The sequence below is a fragment of the Lepidochelys kempii genome, chromosome 4 (assembly GCF_965140265.1).
Source record: "Lepidochelys kempii isolate rLepKem1 chromosome 4, rLepKem1.hap2, whole genome shotgun sequence".
Classification (NCBI taxonomy): domain Eukaryota; kingdom Metazoa; phylum Chordata; order Testudines; family Cheloniidae; genus Lepidochelys; species Lepidochelys kempii.
In genome coordinates, this window is record NC_133259.1 from 53,012,621 (window position 1) to 53,031,911 (window position 19,291).

The following is a 19,291-nucleotide window of genomic DNA, read 5'->3' on the forward strand; positions in this document are numbered from 1 at the left end:
AACCATGTAAATTGTATGAATGTACCACTCTCGTCCTGCTGCTACCTTTGAACAAAACAAAAAAACTCTTTACTATACATTGAAATCACAAGGAGATGATAAAAAACAGTAACTTGCAACATCTGTGCCTAGACAGCTGTGCACAGCTTTCAAGTAAAAGTACTTTTTCCATTTGCTAGTACCCTCAAACCGGGTTCTTCAAATTGTGCTTCTCTATAAAAGCATCTTTAGGTTAATCTTGGCCCATCCCCATTAGTAACACCATTGGCTCTAGTTTCTGCTCCCAGTCACAAAGCCATGCAATCTCATTGTTTTCAGCAGTTCGCATCGAGATAGCTCACACTTAGGGCTTGGCTACAGTATGCCACAGTGCAGACTGGAGCAGCGTGACTTGTCGAGCACCCCAAAATACTGTGCTGTAACTGCCTTGTGTGGACATTGTACTAACAGAAACTAAGTAACTTCGAGGTCAGTCTTCTTTCCAACAGGACCATGTTAATGTGAACCAGGCACCAGCATCCACCCAGGGCAGTTACGGCACAACATTCTGGTGTGCTTGGGAATTCACCCTCCCCATTGTCTACAGTGTGGCAGAGCACACACAATGCTGATACACAAGAAGAAAAAAAATCTAGTTCCCTCTTTTACCTGTGCTGAATCTACAGAACTAGCAGTAGTAAAAAGCAGTACAAATGACAATAAATACATGCAGGGAGCTGATCTGTTGAGTCAGAAGATCTCATGCTTTTCAAGGTAGAAAGCCATTTAAAGAAAGTGTAGCTAATTCACACAAGCAAAATACTGAAAAGCGCTGGTGAGGAGGGAGAGTTCACCTATCACATCCCTAGAGGCTCAGCAGCTGCTTGAGATAGGTTTATGGTTTTCATGGGGTGTTTTTTGTTTTTTTGGGTGACTCTTCTGGCTGGTTTCCAGATCACAGGTGAGCATGATAGAGTAAAAAGAACCAAAGTAGCCCATGATGATAAAATGGAGATAATATCCTTTTCCCATGAGTAGCTTTTTGTATAACATAAATACCAGAGAACTTACCTGGAAGAGAGGAGAGGATGACAGACTGAAACCATCAGAACCAGGCTGCTTTACTAAAGGAAAAGCATCTGCATGATCAATAGCTAATTTAGCATGAAACTTCACATTTCCAAACACTTCTGCCTGAGTGTCAGGTTGAGCTTTATCCTGGGGGAGTGAATAAAACATTGCCAGATTACTATTTTCAAGCTTTATTTCTAAATTACTCTATGTGAACTAACCATTTACATACCAGGATCTTGAATCTGTACAATAGGCTAGGTGAGTCAGCCAGGCACCCATATTCCTTATTATCCGGACTGTATTTGGGCACATATCCATCAGCCCCAGTGCACAGGAACACCTTCTCAATGTTGCAGATGAAAGAGTCTCCTAAGTTCTGAACAGGGTCCACCATCACTAGGCCATAAATTTCAGACCCTAAAAAAGCAAATTAAACACTTGGTAACCACACAGGAAGTAATTCATTTCACGTTGTACAAACAATGGTACGTAATAATAAAACCAATGCAATGAGACCCATGGCTGTGTAGTCAGGAAATGATCATGTTAAGGTCTCAATTGCCTGTAGTTGTATATAGTACCTTTATTACTGATTTAACACTGGCAACTAATCTGCAGTAGTTAGTGCATTGTAAGCAGTGTTTCCTGAGTAAGCAGGCTTTTTTCTTCTTCTCACTAGGGGGCAACCCATAGCCACGTAAAAAGGTATCCAACATGATAGCTATTATGCTCAAGTAACAAACTACTGATCTATGAAGTGTTGGTGTAGTCAGGTCCATTCCAGGATATTAGAGAGACAAGAAGGGTGAGGTAATATCTTGGATTGGACCAACTTCTGTTGGTGAGAGAGACAAGCTTTTGAGTTTACACAGAGCTGGTCCAATCCAAGATATTACCTTCCCCGCCCTGTCTCTCTAACCTACTGATCTAGCAGACTATCTAGGTTTCATAAGGAGGTCTTGTGTTGGAGACCAGTTACGCACATAATGAATTGTGCTGTAATATTGGCATAATTGAACTTTATTATGAATCCCTGAAGCACATCCAGAACTCCAGTCAGTGCACAACGTGAAAACACGTAACGTGTGCTCAAGTCTTTGCCTTGGCTTCCTACTTCTGGTTGCAATTCACTGTGATGGTGATTGTTATGGGTGAGGCTCCCAGTTACTTGAGAGAGTGAGCTCTACTTTTCTGGTGGTAGGATCTTCCCAATTAAGTGGCCCTATCTGTCTTGAATTTGCTCACACCAGAGCTACAGTCTAACAACATTCAGGGCAAGAATAATTTATTTTGTTTAGCCTTTGATAAACATTTAGAAATCCCACAAGCACCACACAGGTGCCTCTGTAATAGGTGCTATAGAAATGAGTAAAAGAAACATTCAATTATTGTTCAAAGTAGAGCTATTTCCGTGTCCATAACAGATTAGCAGTATGTAGTACAATGGGATGCGGGCTACTAAAAGATGTGCTTACCTTCAGCAAACGCCACATCCATTCCTTCCCCAAATCCCATGGAGCCATTGGATATCCAGAGCTCCTTCTTGGACAGCAGGAACATTTGTGTATTGAGACTGAACTCAGCCGCTACTGGGTCACTGACCTGTGGCAAAAAAAAAAGCTCTGAAATCTAGCTACAGTTTTACAAATGTCAGTGCTTACTGCAGATTCTGTGATGTTCAGCTAATCAGATCACTCAGTACTCTGTACATCTCAAATCCGAACGTAAAATTAATACATGCAGGGTTGCTGTACAGGATAAAATGGGATAAAATCATCATTTAAGAGCTCTATGAGCTCTGGCACTGGTCCCATGAATGATAATGTGTCATGAAGAAGATCTGTGAAGCTTGAAAACCTCTCTCTTTCAGCCTGTGTTCCTCTAGGGTGCACCTTGCCCCCACTCCTTCCTTCTGGGGCTGTCTACCACCCCGCTTGCCCTATGCCTATCAAGTTTCCCACCGGTTGAACCAGATGGGGTGGCATCAACTCTAGGAGTCAGACCATGACCAGTGAAGCTGGATTGATCACACCAACTCATTTCACATATGCCAAACACTCAGTAATGACTTTTGGTCATATTCAAACTAACAACCTAAGCTCCAAGTGCCACAACCCAATCCCCTGAGTTATGTTCTTCCATGTATTAAATTACTTTTAATTCAGGAAAAAAGTCAAACCCTACTGCTATAACCTTAAGATTGCATATTTGCATAGGTCTGAAAATAATTCAAAATTATTCACACAGCAACCCTAACCCCTTCCTTACCACATAAATCATGGTACAAAGTGTTAACTTGCTCTATGTACCTCTATATGGCTGAGTAATGACTACGCTACTGTGGAAGGCATATTTTTTAGTTTCTTGACCTTGTCTGCTTACAACCATAATGCTGATTTAGTACATTTTTTTCATATAATTAATTACCATGTAATAAATAAGAGTCCTATTTACACTGACACAGATTTTTCAGGACTGGGTGCCTAAAATTGCACCTGTGTTAGGAGCCTAATTTTTAAAAAGATGAGCACTGTGCAACTCCCACTGAAATCAGTAGGTGCTGTTGGGTGTGTAGCATTTTATAAAATCATGCATTAATTTAGGTGCCTTTACAAGCCTAAATTCTGGATATTTGAAAATTACAGCCACACTGCAGTTTAGTGGGAAGATGTGCTCAGTTTTGCAATCCTCTTGCTTAACTGCTACCTAGATGCTCCTTCTATCCACCGAAAGGGAGAATCTGCTACACATAAGACATCCTATAACACAACAGAGGTAATTCACGGGACACTATGTTCATTCAGACCATTTAATTACTTTCATAAGCACAGGAATATTCTGATTTAAATAGGCACATGTCCATGACAAATCTGAACGAAGTGTCAAGTGTACAGGCCTGATTTTCCACTCCATTATAGCCAGGGTCTCAGCATTAAAAGAAGTGGGGCTCTAGTGCTACCTGTTATGAACACAAATGATCTTATTTTCAGTCTGCTCAATTTTTAACATCCACGAACAGCTCTCATAAACATGGTGTAAAAAATATGAAGTAGTTGAGCCACAGGCTATAATAAATTGTGAAGGAAGGAAATGAAAAATATTAGTTTAATTGTCATGGCACAGCGTGAGATACACCAGACAAACACAGCTCTACAGCAATTTGAATGCATGAAGACAAGTACGGCATTTAAACAGTTAACCTTCAATAAAAATGCTGTACCTGTTGGAACCTGATATCCACTTCGAAGGTGATTGGTTCCCACGGGTTACAGGTGATAGGAAGGGTATATTCCTGGTTGGGTGCAGCAGTACATGGGATACATTTTACAGTGTAAGTGCCAGAATAGTCTCGTACCTAGCAAAAAAAATCCACAACATTAGAAAACGAACATTGCTCCATAGTCTCTGAACAACCAGTGCTTCAGTTCAAAATACAGGGCACTGCCACTACCTTTATTGTAATCCTTCAGTCTAAACAGCATGTCTATTCAAAGGCATAGGTCTTCTATCTGTTACCTTCCTACTTAACAGTGTCATATGTACACAAGGACACCCAATTGTAAATACTTTTCTCAGGGAAGCAAGACAGTTCAATCGATAGGAGTCAGAACTGGGAGCCACGAGACCGGAGTTCTAGTCTGAGCTGTGTATGTTGAACCTGCATATCAAAAGAGCTATTATATAATTTCTCCTTTTCCATAATTTTCCTGTCTTAGCCATTCCAACCCTAGGCCCCAAACCTCCATTGTAATCCACACGGTCCGCCTGCACAGATTACAATGTAGAGTCAGGGCCATGATTGTACCTATTTACTTACATGACTCCCACGACTGTCGCGTCAGATTTCTCTGGCAATGACTCCCTTTGGACAAGTCACTTAAATTCTGTCTTATCTTGGGCAAATCATTTACTCTTCTTCCCCCCATCCGTATACTGGGGATAATAATATCTATACACCACGCCAGGGAGTTGTGATCATTCATTATATAAAAGTAAAGCAGCTGGAAGCTGGCAAGCATTAAATGATCGTCGTTGTTATATCCTTGATCAAATCTATGTGAACAGACTCGGATTGATTTTGTAGAACCCACGGCAGGACAGCTTTCACCAGACCAGAAGTCAATTCTGCCTACTGCAACCTCCCCAAATCCCCACTCTGAATGGGAACTCACAGCAAAGTCTGAGCTAAAGCTCCACTGCTGCACGGGCTGGTGGAAGGTTGGCTCACTTCGTAACAGGCTCAGTGTGAAGGTGAGGTCGGGGTGGTCAGCAGACAGCACCATCGATGACAGAGAAGTACCTGTAGAAGCGAAGGGTGAGTTATATCCTGGAAGGCATCAGCATCAATCAGCACACAATGACAGCCGACACAAAGGAATCTCCGCCATCCCTGAGAAGAATGGTTTCAATTTCCTTTCCCCCCCATCTGTTGAAACACGGTCTTTGTTATAAAACACCTCCCTTCCATCGGGAACAGACGGTGCTCCAGATGGCTGTCATGTCTCCTGGAGATACTAGTCCAGGAGAAGAGACCAAGTACTTACTTGGGTGAGACATTACAAGCTGTCCTCGGAACCAAATCTGAGTCCTGAAATTCACCACCAATCGCCCTTCATCATTGATTCGCATGCTGGTTGGGTAGAGGGAACCTAGACGGAAAAAAGCTATCGTGTCTACCTAGAATGGTTTTCAGTTTGCTTTTTGAAAGAAAGGCTCTTTGTTAGTGTCAGTATTTGGGGAAATGAAATAGGTTGCTAAGTTCTGGCACTCTCTGGGTGATCTAAACCCTCCTGCATTATAGAACCTTACTGTGACTGATATTCAGACTAACTGACTTTAATAGAACTAAGGGTCTGCTCCACTGGGACAGATTAAGAGTTACACTGATATAAATCAGGGTAGCTCAGCTGCAGTAAAGCTTCTACAGGTACTTCTCTGTCATCAATGGTGATGTCTGCTGACCACCCTGACCTCACCTTCACACTGAGTCTGTTATGAAGTAAATGGAATTACACTAGTGTAAAACATGTACCAGTGGGAGTAGAATAAGGTCCACTGAGTTTGTCTTCAAGCTTTAACACAAAGGCTTCTGGCTCAATTTCCAGTAGGATCGCTCTTTTGCTGGCACTCAAACATTTCCATTAACACAGGGGCTTGTCCATTGTTTTGTAAACCTACATCCATCTAGCACTCTGGGGGTTTACCCTCCTAAAAATGTGTTATCTACCCTCTGTTATCTATTTCTAAAATGGGGCTGTCTATTGTTTTTACTCATTCTGTGGTAGATTTAAAGGGCTATATGTTTGGGGAAAACTTTTAAAATATCTAATTCAACAACATATGGAATTAAAAACAAACAACCTTATTCTTTGGGTATTTTAATAGTGGGAATTGGCCTTGATGCTGCTTTTTGTGTGATTCTCAAGGCCAGGAGGAGTCTTGATTTAATCACACAAACTGCCGTATGCTTCCCCCAGGAAGGAAGGGGGCCATGATGAGACGAGTCTAAAAATAAGAAGGAAAGCAGCAAGAACTGACCTTGGAGCTCTGATTCCGGTGGGCTGCCTATGCCATCTTTCCAAAGGATGGCGGTATCATATACAAAGGTGAGTCTCAGTTCCGACTGCAAGTCAAAGTGCTGCCAGCCACCAACGGCAGCAGGAGAGTGAAAGATGTAGGAGACATAGAGGGGCACCCGCAGCGTGACATAGGATTGCACCAGATTTAATACCTGAAAACCATTGGGGCAGAAGGTTACTGCACTTCTGTCTAATGCTGAGAAGTTAGTTGCCAAACTTTCATTCTAGCTTTCATTGTAATTTGTCAACCATAAGAAAACACCTAATTCACTTTTATATCTTCAATTAGTCAAATGTATGAAAATGTCTCTTCTTTTTTGCCATTTGCATTGCTTACATTTCAGACCCTCCACACATTTTACTCAATGTGTTTACAAACCTACTTTCTGCCTTTGGGAGTGACTTCCAGTGCACGTCAACGGAAGAGAGTTATGGCATAGGCTGAAGCACATCAGCTTGGGCTGCAGCTCTGGCATTGACCTAAGAGTTGTTCCAAACACTACAGTCGTTCTGGGATATACAGACATATCCATTATGGAATAGATACTCGCAAGCTCACCTTCACGAGTGAACTCTGGTACACTTCAGCCCAAAATTCTGGAAATGAAACTAAGCTCTGGAAATACACTAAGCTCTTCCTTATTCAAAGCACCTTTTCAAACTGAACACAGCTGATGTCCTTTCAGAATTAGCAATAGCCAAGTTTTGTTGCTTTTTGTTTTTTCTTTCAGAATTGATTACAAGTTGCATGGTGTTAGAGATGGGCTGCACCAAAAGCCAGATTTGACAACCACATACTTTTGAGGCATTGAAAAACAGAACGTGGATCGAAAACCCAATTTTGAAAATGGCACGTGTCTTTATAGTATATTGAACCAAAATTCCAGACTGGAGTCTCTCCTCTGTTTTATCCATGATGGGGTTGGAGTGGGAGAGTCTATACATACACATTTTGGCTCTAGTCCCCCAAGCTCTAGTCCCATTGGACTTCTCATTAAGGTGGCTGATTATAATGGAACTCGGTTATATCAAGGCCTTTTCTAAACCACCTCTGGGTGCAGCTGCTGGCATGTCTGGCCTTTGCTGGACATTCTAGTAATTCATACATAATGAAGTCTGGGATCATGGTTGGTTATTCTCAGGAAAGTGGATGTCTGTGTGTGTTTTTTAATTTCCAGCATCCAGGCCTCTGGCGATGTTCTGTCACCTGTCTGGCAGCACTACCAAAGTGCAGTCATTGCTAAAATGACTGAGCACTGTGAATCTGTCCATAATTAGAACTCCCACTTTAAGAACTGATGAAGGGGTTTCTTTTCTTTCCATAGTCTAAAAGTGCACACAAGAGAGTTATGAGGCTTCTGACAATACGTTATGTATATATTGTCAAGAGGGCCAAATTCTGCCTTTGTTTACACCAATGTAGCAAATAAAGATAATCTGGTTGATATTGTGTGCGTGAGCACACTTGGAAAAAGAAATATTTTGGGTTAACAAAAAAAGCGGAAGTCTACAGGCACATTCACACCCGGGTTAGGAGCAGCAGCCAACAGGAATCACACACACACAAGGTGTGTATGTGTAAAACCCGCACTGAAAAATTAATCATGGCAGCATGCAGAGGTACAGTGCTCCAGCTAGTAATAAAATAAATAAATAATAATACCACTTAGCTCTTGTATTGTTTTTCATCAGTAGATCTCAAAGTGCTTTTTAATGTATTTAAAACAGTGGGGGAAAGAAAATAAACAGCACAGACACTCTTATAAAGGAGCAGTTGTTTTAAAACCAGATCTTGTCTCACTTCCTAGTTGGGTTAATTGTCATGGTTTACTAATTAACACAGAGCACTGTTTTATTTAAGCCAGGAAAGAGTAGCTTTCTATTGGAAGTCAGAGAGGAGTGAGGTGGCTCTTCTACTTTTCATCTCTCTCTATTTCCTCCTTACACTACTTCAGACAAAATCTAGAAAGGGGATTTGTGGTTATGCAAATAATCACTCTGGCTATACTGGGCTAAATCTGCCAGTCCAACTGAGCTTCTCTCAGTACAGTATGGGTGGAAGGAATATAAAGGCAGCCAGAAATCAGAAGGATGCAAGGTGAGCTGGCCACACTCCCTACACCTGGTGCCAGGATATGCTATTATCCAGCTGGATGCCAGCCTGCAATTTCCAACCGATTGGTGCAAAGCAGCCAGACTGGGAGTCAGGATCTGGCCCACTGTCTCTTCCCAGTGCTTTTCAGCATAATTTCAGCAGAAATTGAGGGCACTCAGCACCTCGCTGGATTAGTCATTAGAGAGGAGACTAATTTAATGAGTGGAGCAACTGATGGAGAAGCTATTTATCAACAAATGAAATACAGGAAACTGAATGGGTTCTGGGGACTTCTGAATGTCTCTAAATTGTTCTAAAGGAATTGCGCCCAGGACAGCTGAACCTTTCTTGTGAGAATTTGTATCAAGTGATCTGTATAGCGGCTAACACTTTTCTTATAAAATAAAGAAGTGTTTCTTGCTTGGACTTGGTTCTTCAACATTTCTGTCTCTTGTGCAAGTGCTTCCGCAGTGACACATACCTGGCCATCGGTGCCAACGGAGCCACCGCAGTCAGTCAGCAGTTCAGACACAGCATAGTAGCTGTTGAACTCCCAGAGGCAGGCCTCCAGATTGAGGTTACGGTAAAAACGCAAGGTCTTAGTAGATCGCAGAGAGTTGCTGTACTGGTAGGGTGACGTTTCCCCAATCACTTCAGGGTTCTTGGTTTCATCTGTAACAAAACCATGTTTGGTCTGGAGCTCATTATAATCCAGAAGGTTGGAGCACTTGTGGTTGCCCACACGAGTGCCATCAGGGCTAAGAGTCAGCTCGAAGTTGGATAACGGATGAGTTGAGATGACAGGCAGCATTCCTGAAACACAATGCACACAGTCCATTTAGCATTCTCAGCTGACGAGACTGACTGGTCACATGTTCTAAGCATCTTGCAAATGTACTGACAATTCTGACATCATAAATGGGGTAGGGAAAACTTCACCCTTCTGCTACATGGGAACATTCTGAGGCTATAAGGCCATATGTACACTTCTGTACATTTGTGAGTTTGGAGACAGTATGAACGTCACGGATTCACCATGTTGTTCCAGAAGGACTTCCACTATGGCTTATGAGTATGTGAAGTATGCTATGTATATTAGCTGTGTTTGTTTCAGGTGATTTTTTTTTTTTGGTGGCTCACTATGTCTTGTGTAACAACGACCCTAAGTACAAAATCCATTGCGGAAAGCAAACTTTACATTTCAGAAAAATTTGGCTTCGGCTGTTAAAGGGTTAAATGCAGATGTCCCTGCAACTGCCTAGATGCCTAATCCCTGTCGCTGTAGCCGTATAGCAATAATACAGAGAACTGCATGGAAACCTTGTTCATAGTAGAAAACTGAAACGTTGCTGACCAAAGTTTTTTCAGCAATGCTTCAACCATGTACTGGTACTGAAAAGGTTTTAGGCCTGAATGTATCTTTTGAATAGTTTCAGTGAGTATTACCGAGACTCAAATATGCTTTCTACGATGGTATTGGAAATGATTTTGTCTCGCGAAGGCTAACACCTACACTATCGTGGAAAACCATGTTCAGCAATGGCTCAGTTTCCTAACAAAAACCAGTCTAGATAAAGTGCCCCTTGAACAAATGAAAGCAATTTCCATGGCAAACCTCTGTTCTGAAAACATAAGAGGCAAAGGCCTTGCCTCTACTTTGAGCCATGCTACTAATAACTGTGTTACAAAACATTTAACACACATGGTTCTACTAGACCTACATAACAACTCCCTTGTTCGAAGATGGCTGTCAACCACATTTTTCCAATCATTCCAACCAGGCAGTTGCTAGCAGAATTCTAACACACTGGTTTTTAGACCCATGCTAGCCCAAACTGCAGCAGCTACCTTCTACAAACAGTCTATAGCAGTGTTTTTCAAACCGAGGGTCGCACCCCAGTACTGGCATGGCATGTAAGGCACTGGGTCGCCTTGCTCTGGTCGGCACTGCCGACCGGGACATTAAAAGTCCCATCAGTGGTGCTGTCCAGCTAAGGCAGGCTAGTCCCTACCTGTTCTGATACTGCATTGCACCCTGGAAGTGGCCAGCAGCAGGTCCGGCTCCTAGGCTGGGGGGAGGAGGCAGCAGCATGGGGCTCCGTGCACTACCCTGGCCCCAAGCACTGGCTCTACACTCCCATTGGTCAGAAACCAGCCAATGGGAGTTTGGGGGTGTGCCTGCGGGTGAGAGTCCCACTGGCTGCTGGGAGCTGCGGGCGGCCATGCAAATGTAAACAAACGGTCCGGCTGCCCGCCAGTGGATTACCCTGACAGGCCACAGGTTGCCCACCACTGGTCTATAGCATGGTTTCTAAACATGAAGTTGATTCTCCTCTCACTTTGCTTTAAGCCAGGAATAACTCTGTTGAGGTCAGTGGAGTTACACCAGTGTAAATGAGAGGAGGACCCAGCCTACTGTGAGTATGTTTACACTGCAATAAAACACCTGTGGCTGGCCCGAGTCAGTGGCCTTGGGCTTTGGCTGCAGGGTTATAAAATGGCAGTGCAGATGCCCAGCCTGAGCCCGAATGTCCACATTGCAATTTTATAGCCCTGCAGCCTGTGCTGCATGAGCCTGAGTCAGTTGACACAGGCCAGTTGCAGGTATTTTATTGCTGTGTAGACACAGCCTGTGTGTAACTAGATTTTTGTAATAGTTTCTGGTTCAGCTGCAAAGCATGTGATAACATACTAGGCCGTAATAGGGTTTGAAAACAGATTTAAACGAAGTATGTTCCATACTGTGGATAGGACCTAATCATAGAATCATAGATTTTAAGGTCAGAAGGGATCATTATGATCATCTAGTCTGACCTCCTGCACAATGCAGGCCACAGAATCTTACCCACCCACTCCTGGAACAAACCCCTAACTTATGTCTGAACTACTGAAGTCCTCAAATAATGGTTTAAAGACTTCAAGGTGCAGAGAATCCTCCAGCAAGTGACCCGTGCCCCACGCTGCAGAGGAAAGTGAAAAACCCCCAGGACCTCTGCCAATCTGCCCTGGAGGAAAATTCTTTCCCGACCCCAAATATGGCGATCAGCTAAACCCTGAGCATGAGGGCAAGACTCACCAACCAGTCACCTAGAATTCTCTGCAGTAACTCAGATCCCACCCCATCTAACATCCCATCAAGGCCATTGGGCATATCTACCGCTAATAGTCAAAAGATAATTAATTGCCAAAATTAAGCTATCCCATCATATCATCTCCTCCACAAACTTATCAAGTTTAGTCTTGAAGCCAGATATTTCTTTTGCCCCCACTGCTTCCCTTGGAAGGCTATTCCAGAACTTCACTCCTCTGATGGTTAGAAACCTTCGTCTACTTTCAAGTCTAAACTTCCTGATGGCCAGTTTATATCCATTTGTTCTTGTGTCCACATTGGTATTGAGCTTAAATAATTCTTCTCTCTCCGTGGTATTTATCCCTCTGATATATTTATAGAGAGCAATCATATCTCCTCTCAGCCTTCTTTTGCTTAGGCTAAACAAGCCAAGCTCATTGAGTCTCCTTTCATAAGACAGGTTTTCCATTCCTCGGATCGTCCTAGTAGCCCTTCTCTGTACCTGCTCCAGTTTGAATTCATCCTTCTTAAACATGGGAGACCAGAACGGCACACAATATTCCAGATGAGGTCTCACCAATGCCTTGTATAACGGTACTAACACCTCCTTATCTCTACTGGAAATACCTCGCCTGATGCATCCCAAGACCACATTAGCTTTTTTCACGACCATATCACATTGGCGGCTTATAGTCATCCTGTGATCAACCAATACTCCGAGGTCCTTCTCCTCCTCTGTTACTTCCAAGTGATGTGTCCCCAGTTTATAACAGAAATTCTTGTTATTAATCCCTAAATGCATGACCTTGCACTTTTTGCTATTAAATTTCATCCTATTACTATTACTCCAGTTTACAAGGTCATCCAGATCTTCCTGTATGATATCCCAGTCCTTCTCTGTATTGGCAATACCTCCCAGCTTTGTGTCATCCGCAAACTTTATTAGTACATTCCCGCTTTTTGTGCCAAGGCCAGTAATAAAAAGATTAAATAAGATGGTCCCAAAACTGATCCTTTAGGAACTCCACTAGTAACCTCCTTTCAGCCTGACAGTTCACCTTTCAGTGTGACTCGCTGTAGTCTCCCCTTTAACCGCTTCCTTATCCACCTTTCAGTTTTCATATTGATCCCCATCTTTTCCAATTTAGCTAATAATTCTCCATGTGGAACCGTATCAAATGCCGTACTGAAATCGAGGTAAATTAGATCCACTGCGTTCCCTTTGTCTAAAAAATGTATCACCATACGAGAAAACCTCTCTAACCAAGAGCCTACAGTGCTGTTTCTTTCAAGAAAAATCCCTCTTTGCCAGAAGTAATGCTAAAGTTTGCTCTAAGGTGGACACATGGCTCATGACTGCCACTTATCTATGGCTGCTGGAGATGAAAGTCCAAGGCAGCATCTGATCACAAAAGGAATTCTGTGACCTTTTCATGCTTACCATCCATATGAGGCATTGTAACTGTTAATTTGATCAGGTTGGGGTAATCGGGATCATCTGGACCCGTGTAGCGAATCTTGGCTGAGAAAGGTTCTGCTCCAACCGTTCCTGGGATCCGAGGTTGACAAAGACCTGGGGAGAGGGAGAGATCATGAAGAGTCTGTTAAATTGCGAGACACTAGTCTAAACAAAAGCAAGTCAGAGCTTGTTCTACATGTCGATAGCAGGGCTGGATTAAGGCAATCTGGGGCCCCGGCACACCATAATGTGGCGCTCCTTGTGTCTCCAGCTTTACCCTCCTGTCCCTGTTGCATGGCTCCAACACTAATGCCAGGGCTCCATGTCCACTTGGAGTGGTGATGGCAGGATGTCTCCCTCCCAGAGAGGCAGGAGCAGCAGCAAAGGCCTCCAATCCCCTAAACTGTCAGAGAGGGAACGGTGGCAGCAACGGGGCCTCCCAGTATACCCCAGGAGCCAGGAGGTATCTAGGCCCATGGGGGAGTGGTCCAAGCCTGCTCCACTCTTCTCCTCCTGCCACAGGGTATGTCTACACTGCAGCTGGGAGTGAGCCTCCCAATCCAAGCAGACAGACTCCCACTAGTGGGGCTCAAGCTCGCAGGCTATAAATAGCTGTGTGGACGTGGCTGCACTGGTGGAGGCTTGGGCTAGTCAACTGAACTTGGACCCGGGGGGGTTGGGTGAGTCTGAGCTCAGGTGTCTAGCCTGAGCCTCTGCTGGTGCAGCAATGACCACTCTGCTATTATAAGCATGCTAGCGCAAGCCCTGCTAATACAAATCTGTCCAATTGGGCAGGGAGGCTCAGTCCTACCTGTAGGGGGGACATACAGACAGAGTGCTCTACACTGGGGTATTGCAGGCAGAGCCCTTCAAAGTAACGGGTCTTGGAAATAACACCGCACTGAGATGCATGGGGCAGTTCACACCATCAGAGCTATTGTTCCTGGCTCTCTGCAGACTCAGGCAGACCTCACTGCATCAGTTACACACATTTCCATGTTTTCAAGCTCTTCTTCCCACCCATCAGGCACGGAAACTTACATGCTTTAAAAAACTGAAAACAGAGATTCTGATCTAATCAGCCACATCGTTCTTGAGGAGCTGAGGCCCTGGGCATAGACCTACAGCGTCTATGCTTAAACCAGCCCTGGTCTGTAGATCTCTAAATGTTCCCATGTTCAGAAGTCCTTCGGTTCTTCTGAGCAGGCTTCACTGCTCTCTACTCATTGTCGGTAACTGTGCTGTTTTGATGTCTAAAATAGAAATATCCATATTTGCTGTACATACATATAAAGTGTAAAAGCAGAGGACACACTCAGGAGTGATCTGGCTGTTTGGTTCACTAGAAATAGATGCCAAATAAATGAATCATTGTCTCCATTCCACCCCTCCCCCCCAATATGAATGACACCTGAATTATGGGTAGACATGAAATGCTGACATTACAGGGCTGATGTGGCACCTGCCTTTCATTCAACACGTTACCACATACCGTCTTCTCTGTTCACTGTGTAAATAGGGCTCAGCAGTTCCAGACCCACATCACCATTGGCACTGACAGCCCGTGCTGCACACTGGACCCTTGATCCAGCCTGGAAGTATATGGAGTCCAGGGAGATGGACTTGGTGTTGGTAAAGAAGGTGTTGGAGTCCACTGCCCGCAGGGGGCTGGTGACACCGTCGCTGCCACTCGGAGCACTGATAAGCCAGCGGTACAGGGTCAGAGTGTCATTGATGTTTTCAGCAGCACAGAGAGACCCAGTCTTGTCATAGTCTGAATACTTGGGATTACATGCCTGCACGTCAACAGACACACAAAATATACAGTGTTATCTCTAGTTGCCTGTGTGCTCTGGGAAAGCTAGCAATTAAATGCTGTTCTAATACCTACTTCTGGTAAAGTTTCAGAACTTAACACCTTCTTTTTACAGTTAGAGTTCTCTGTCACACAACTCGATTGAGGAGACAGGAGCGAAGGTCTGGGACTTCAAAATTTAAGAAGGGGAAGTGTGGAAAACTCTTCACTTTATCATGTACTTGCTAACCGCATCTCCCTTTGCTGCTCAACCTTGGAACATAATGGGAGCTACAGGGCTCAGCACCTCTGAAAATCAGGCCACTTATTTGTGTGTCTAAAGATGGAGTTGGGTGCTTAGCTTTAGGCATCCAGGTTTGAAAAATTCTGGTCAATCTCTGTGTCTTCATTCCTAAATCAGTAAAATAAGGGGACTTAGGCCTTATCTATATGGTCTGCAGGGTCTGAGTAACCACACATCGCAGTGAAAGGCAAGCTGTGTCACCACTTGTCACTGTAATGTGCAGCTACATGCAACAGTGAAAGGCTCCACAAAGATGGAAGCAACAGGAAAAGGTTCTGGCTGGGGGGAAAGAGCAGGATACTTCGCTAAAAATAGACATGGGAGGCACTGCCTGGGTCTTGCGGGTGGGAGATCAGGCATGAAGGGCCCTCTACTTGCTTATGCCATGCCTCACCATCCACCCTGCTATTTATATCTGTGCTAGCTGGGTGTGCCATGTCTGTACTCTGCACACCCCAGTAAGTGTAGACGCAGCTTTACATACCTAAGTCACAGTGATGTTGTGGGGCCTGAATGATTAAGCTTTGAACTCTAATCCTGGTTCTATGTGACCTTCCAGTCTTAGTTTCTCTGATTTTCTTACCCACCTTTTCCCAGGGGCGTGTGCAGAATACTAAATTAATGTCCGTACAGCACTTTGACCCTGGAAACCACTCTGTAAAGGACTAATAATTATTATTTATGTACAACAACATAGCTGCACTGCTGTTACCCTATTGGCAGGAGACCTTAAGAAAGCAGAAACTTCACTGGAGGCTTGATCCAACTGTATAGGTAAACTAATTTACTGTAGACTGTAAGTTCTTCCTAGGATTGCCCTTATAAAAAAATACTATAGTACTCTATAGCATTCAACCAAACCACTACACTGTACAAGTGTAAATTACTACAACGTCAGAGCCGTTGCTGTAGAATACACTAAACAAGCATGTGCACACATGGAGTTTTTTGTTTTTTTTAAAATCATGGCTATGATTGTCAGGGCCTCCCAAACTCACTCAGGCCAACAATAGCCCATAGTAACTGGCTGCTACTTGTAGTTCTTATCCAGGAGTTCTTTTTTCTCTATTTGCAGCCTGACAAGCACCAAATGCCTTCTAGGCCATTAGTAAGTAATATCGTTTAGACAAAACCATGCAGGAACAGTTCATACCGTTACACACACAATAGGGTAACCAGTTGGAGGATGTGGGTTCTCTTTGCTTTTAGAAGTGTCATCGTACATCAGGAGCGATACAACCTGGGGCACAGCTGGGAAAGTCACATCTGCAATGCTGTTCACTTCTTCGATGTACACAATGGCTTTGTTCATCTGAATTGTGAGAACGAAAAGGTTACTACTGCAACTGAAAACGAGGAAAACGTAGTGCTGCAGCTGGACTCTGCCTCTGAAATTTGTTCATTCCCCCCCCCCCCCAGAGTGTTCGTCAACTGTTGCCCATTGATCCTGCCTATAAAAGGATCGTCTGATGTTGAAACCCCCCCCTAAGTTTTGAGTCTCTCTGTATAAGGTCCGTTCACACACAATTAACTATTAATGAATATCACACCACCCCTGTGCCTGTGAAGGGAAAGATAATTATTGGGAGCAAGAGTAAAGATTAATTCTAAATGCTTTCTCCACATATTCAGGTGCCATTGATACCAACAGCTGCATGTGCATGAATCCAGGTAAGTATAAGGGGCAAGATTGTTTTATAAAGGGTGGTTAATGTTAGGTTCCTAAATCCACATTTGGGTTCCTAAATGAATTCAGCCTGATTTTCACAGGTGTTGAGTACCTGATGCTTCAGTTGATTTCAACAGTGCTTCTGGGTGCTCAGCACTTTTGAAAATCTGGCTGCTTATTTAGGTGCCTAAATACGGATTTAAGAACCTAATTTTAGGCTCCCAATTTTTAAAATCTTGGCCTACTTTGAGTTTACCTTGGTGGAAGTATAGGAATGGTATAACGTATCCTAGGATTGTAGTATCTATTGCGATACATGCACACACTGTTATATATACACGTTACCCAGATATCTCTTGATGCCAATTGGCAAAGGGCACAAGAGGTACATGAGGGTTACAGGAATCCCCAGGGCCTGGTATTTACATTCTAGTTCCCTAAAGAATGTCCGGTGAGGTTTCTGATGAAAGCTTGAGTCATACTGGGCATCAATATCACTGCAAAACGAGTGTACAGATGTTGTGTAAGGAATTACGTGTATATATTGAAAATTATGTTCTTAAGGTCTGTGTCTAGGGACTTGTCACCAGCAAAGTGAAAAACAGGTCTTCTTTCAGGCAAGAAATGTTTATGTATCTGTCTGTTTACATTTAAATTAAGTATTGTATGGTTCACAAAAGGTCTCCCCTCACCAGTCTGAACTGAATACTAAAGAGGGATTGTGAAACCTTCAAACAGAGGAAAGAAACAGGAAGAGGTAAACAGCGGGAGGAGGGAACCCAAGCTTGAGGTGCACCTCGAAGGGCTGTGCTGATATATTTAGGGGTTCAAAGACACACCTTGGCATCCTTCACCTAGTCAGTAAATGGACAGCAAATTTGCTTCATGAAAAAAAGGAATCTCAATCAGACTTGGTTGAAAATGCTGGAGATAACTTTGGGTGAGAGAAGCTTTTTTAGAAAGAAGGATAGCCTGTTAGTTAAGCTTGGTCTCTAGGAAGCTTGTTATGATTTTGTTTGATATGTAACCGTTTGTTTCCAATATTCTTACTCACTATCTCTTGAATCTCTGTTCTTTGATAATTAACTTAGTCTTGTTTTCACTATAAATATATCTAAAGTGCTGAGTGTTCAGCAGAGCTGTGTTCTAAGGTAAGCTGCGGTGTATTGTGACCAGTAAGCTGGTAAATCTGTAGAGCATTCAGTGGACAAGGGGCTGGACACTACAGGGAATACTCTGAGGACTCAGGAGGTGGTGTGTGCCTGTCGCTAACCTGTACGGAGAGAGTGAGGCCTGTAAGGCAGTGTGTGTGTTGCCAGAGGCTGGTGCTTTCAGGGAGCTGATCCACACCAGGCACAACCAAGACTTCCTCGTGCTAAGGGTGGGCGGCGGCGAGGTGCCTCACAACCCTAGGTACCCCCAGGAAGTGTCACAATATAGTTACAAAACAAGAAGCTGTAAAAAGAGCTGAAGCCAAATCCAGTCTCTAGAATACAGTCCAAGGAACCAGGACCTTTTGGGTTGCAGTAGCCTCCAAACTCACGGTGCTTCCCTTCTGCACTTCCATGGAGTTGAAAGGAATGGCCAGGGGCGCCACATCATTACCCTGTTTGTCCCAGACCCACCTCAGCCCTGTCCCCAAATCTCCACCCATGGAGATTCAGAAGGAGTCTTTATGGACCCATACTCTGCAGTGCCGAGGGATATGGAACACTGCTCAGGATCCCTCAAAACTTCCTGTCAGAACAGCATTGTGTCTGTTGCATACAGAGCCCTCCACACCATGCAGTTTGTCCTTTACAATGAGTCTGATGGCTGAAAATAAATAGCACTGATATGGAAATATTAAAAGCTGGATCCTAACTATTGTAGCAGCCTCTGTCATGGTTTGCCCTGTCTGTAACTGAGATCAAAGTCAGTAGACTGCTGCAGAATGATTTGCATTTTATAAAGCCAGAGAGCAGAAACCAATGTCATATAGATGGGGAAATCACTGCATTCCTCTTTTTCTCCCTCCATCTGACAATCACACTGAAATCACTGGATCTATAATTCATGGTTTCCGGGGCCAGTTTTCAAAGTTTGATACCTCCATTTGTATCTAATTCATGTGCATCTGCACAGCCAGTTAGGGACCTAGCTGGCCATGTGTAAGCATGAACACCAGACTGTCATGCATGTATTGGCTATTTAAGCAACTAAATAGGCGCACTGAAAATCTGAGGCTACATCTACACTTAAGGCAGCATGTAGAGCACAGGAACCAC

At 43.6% G+C, this 19,291-nt stretch overlaps 1 protein-coding gene across 1 annotated transcript in view; it reads right to left on the minus strand.

Annotated features, from left to right (window-relative positions):
* FREM3 (FRAS1 related extracellular matrix 3) overlaps nt 1–19,291 on the minus strand; it is a 115,333-nt gene that overhangs the window by 3,585 nt on the left and 92,457 nt on the right. The window contains 12 exon segments of the mRNA XM_073341227.1: nt 3–45; nt 1,051–1,197; nt 1,283–1,470; nt 2,529–2,655; nt 4,274–4,408; nt 5,226–5,353; nt 5,598–5,702; nt 6,592–6,784; nt 9,209–9,540; nt 13,239–13,370; nt 14,749–15,052; nt 16,509–16,667. Coding sequence (XP_073197328.1) covers nt 3–45; nt 1,051–1,197; nt 1,283–1,470; nt 2,529–2,655; nt 4,274–4,408; nt 5,226–5,353; nt 5,598–5,702; nt 6,592–6,784; nt 9,209–9,540; nt 13,239–13,370; nt 14,749–15,052; nt 16,509–16,667 — 1,993 coding nt within the window.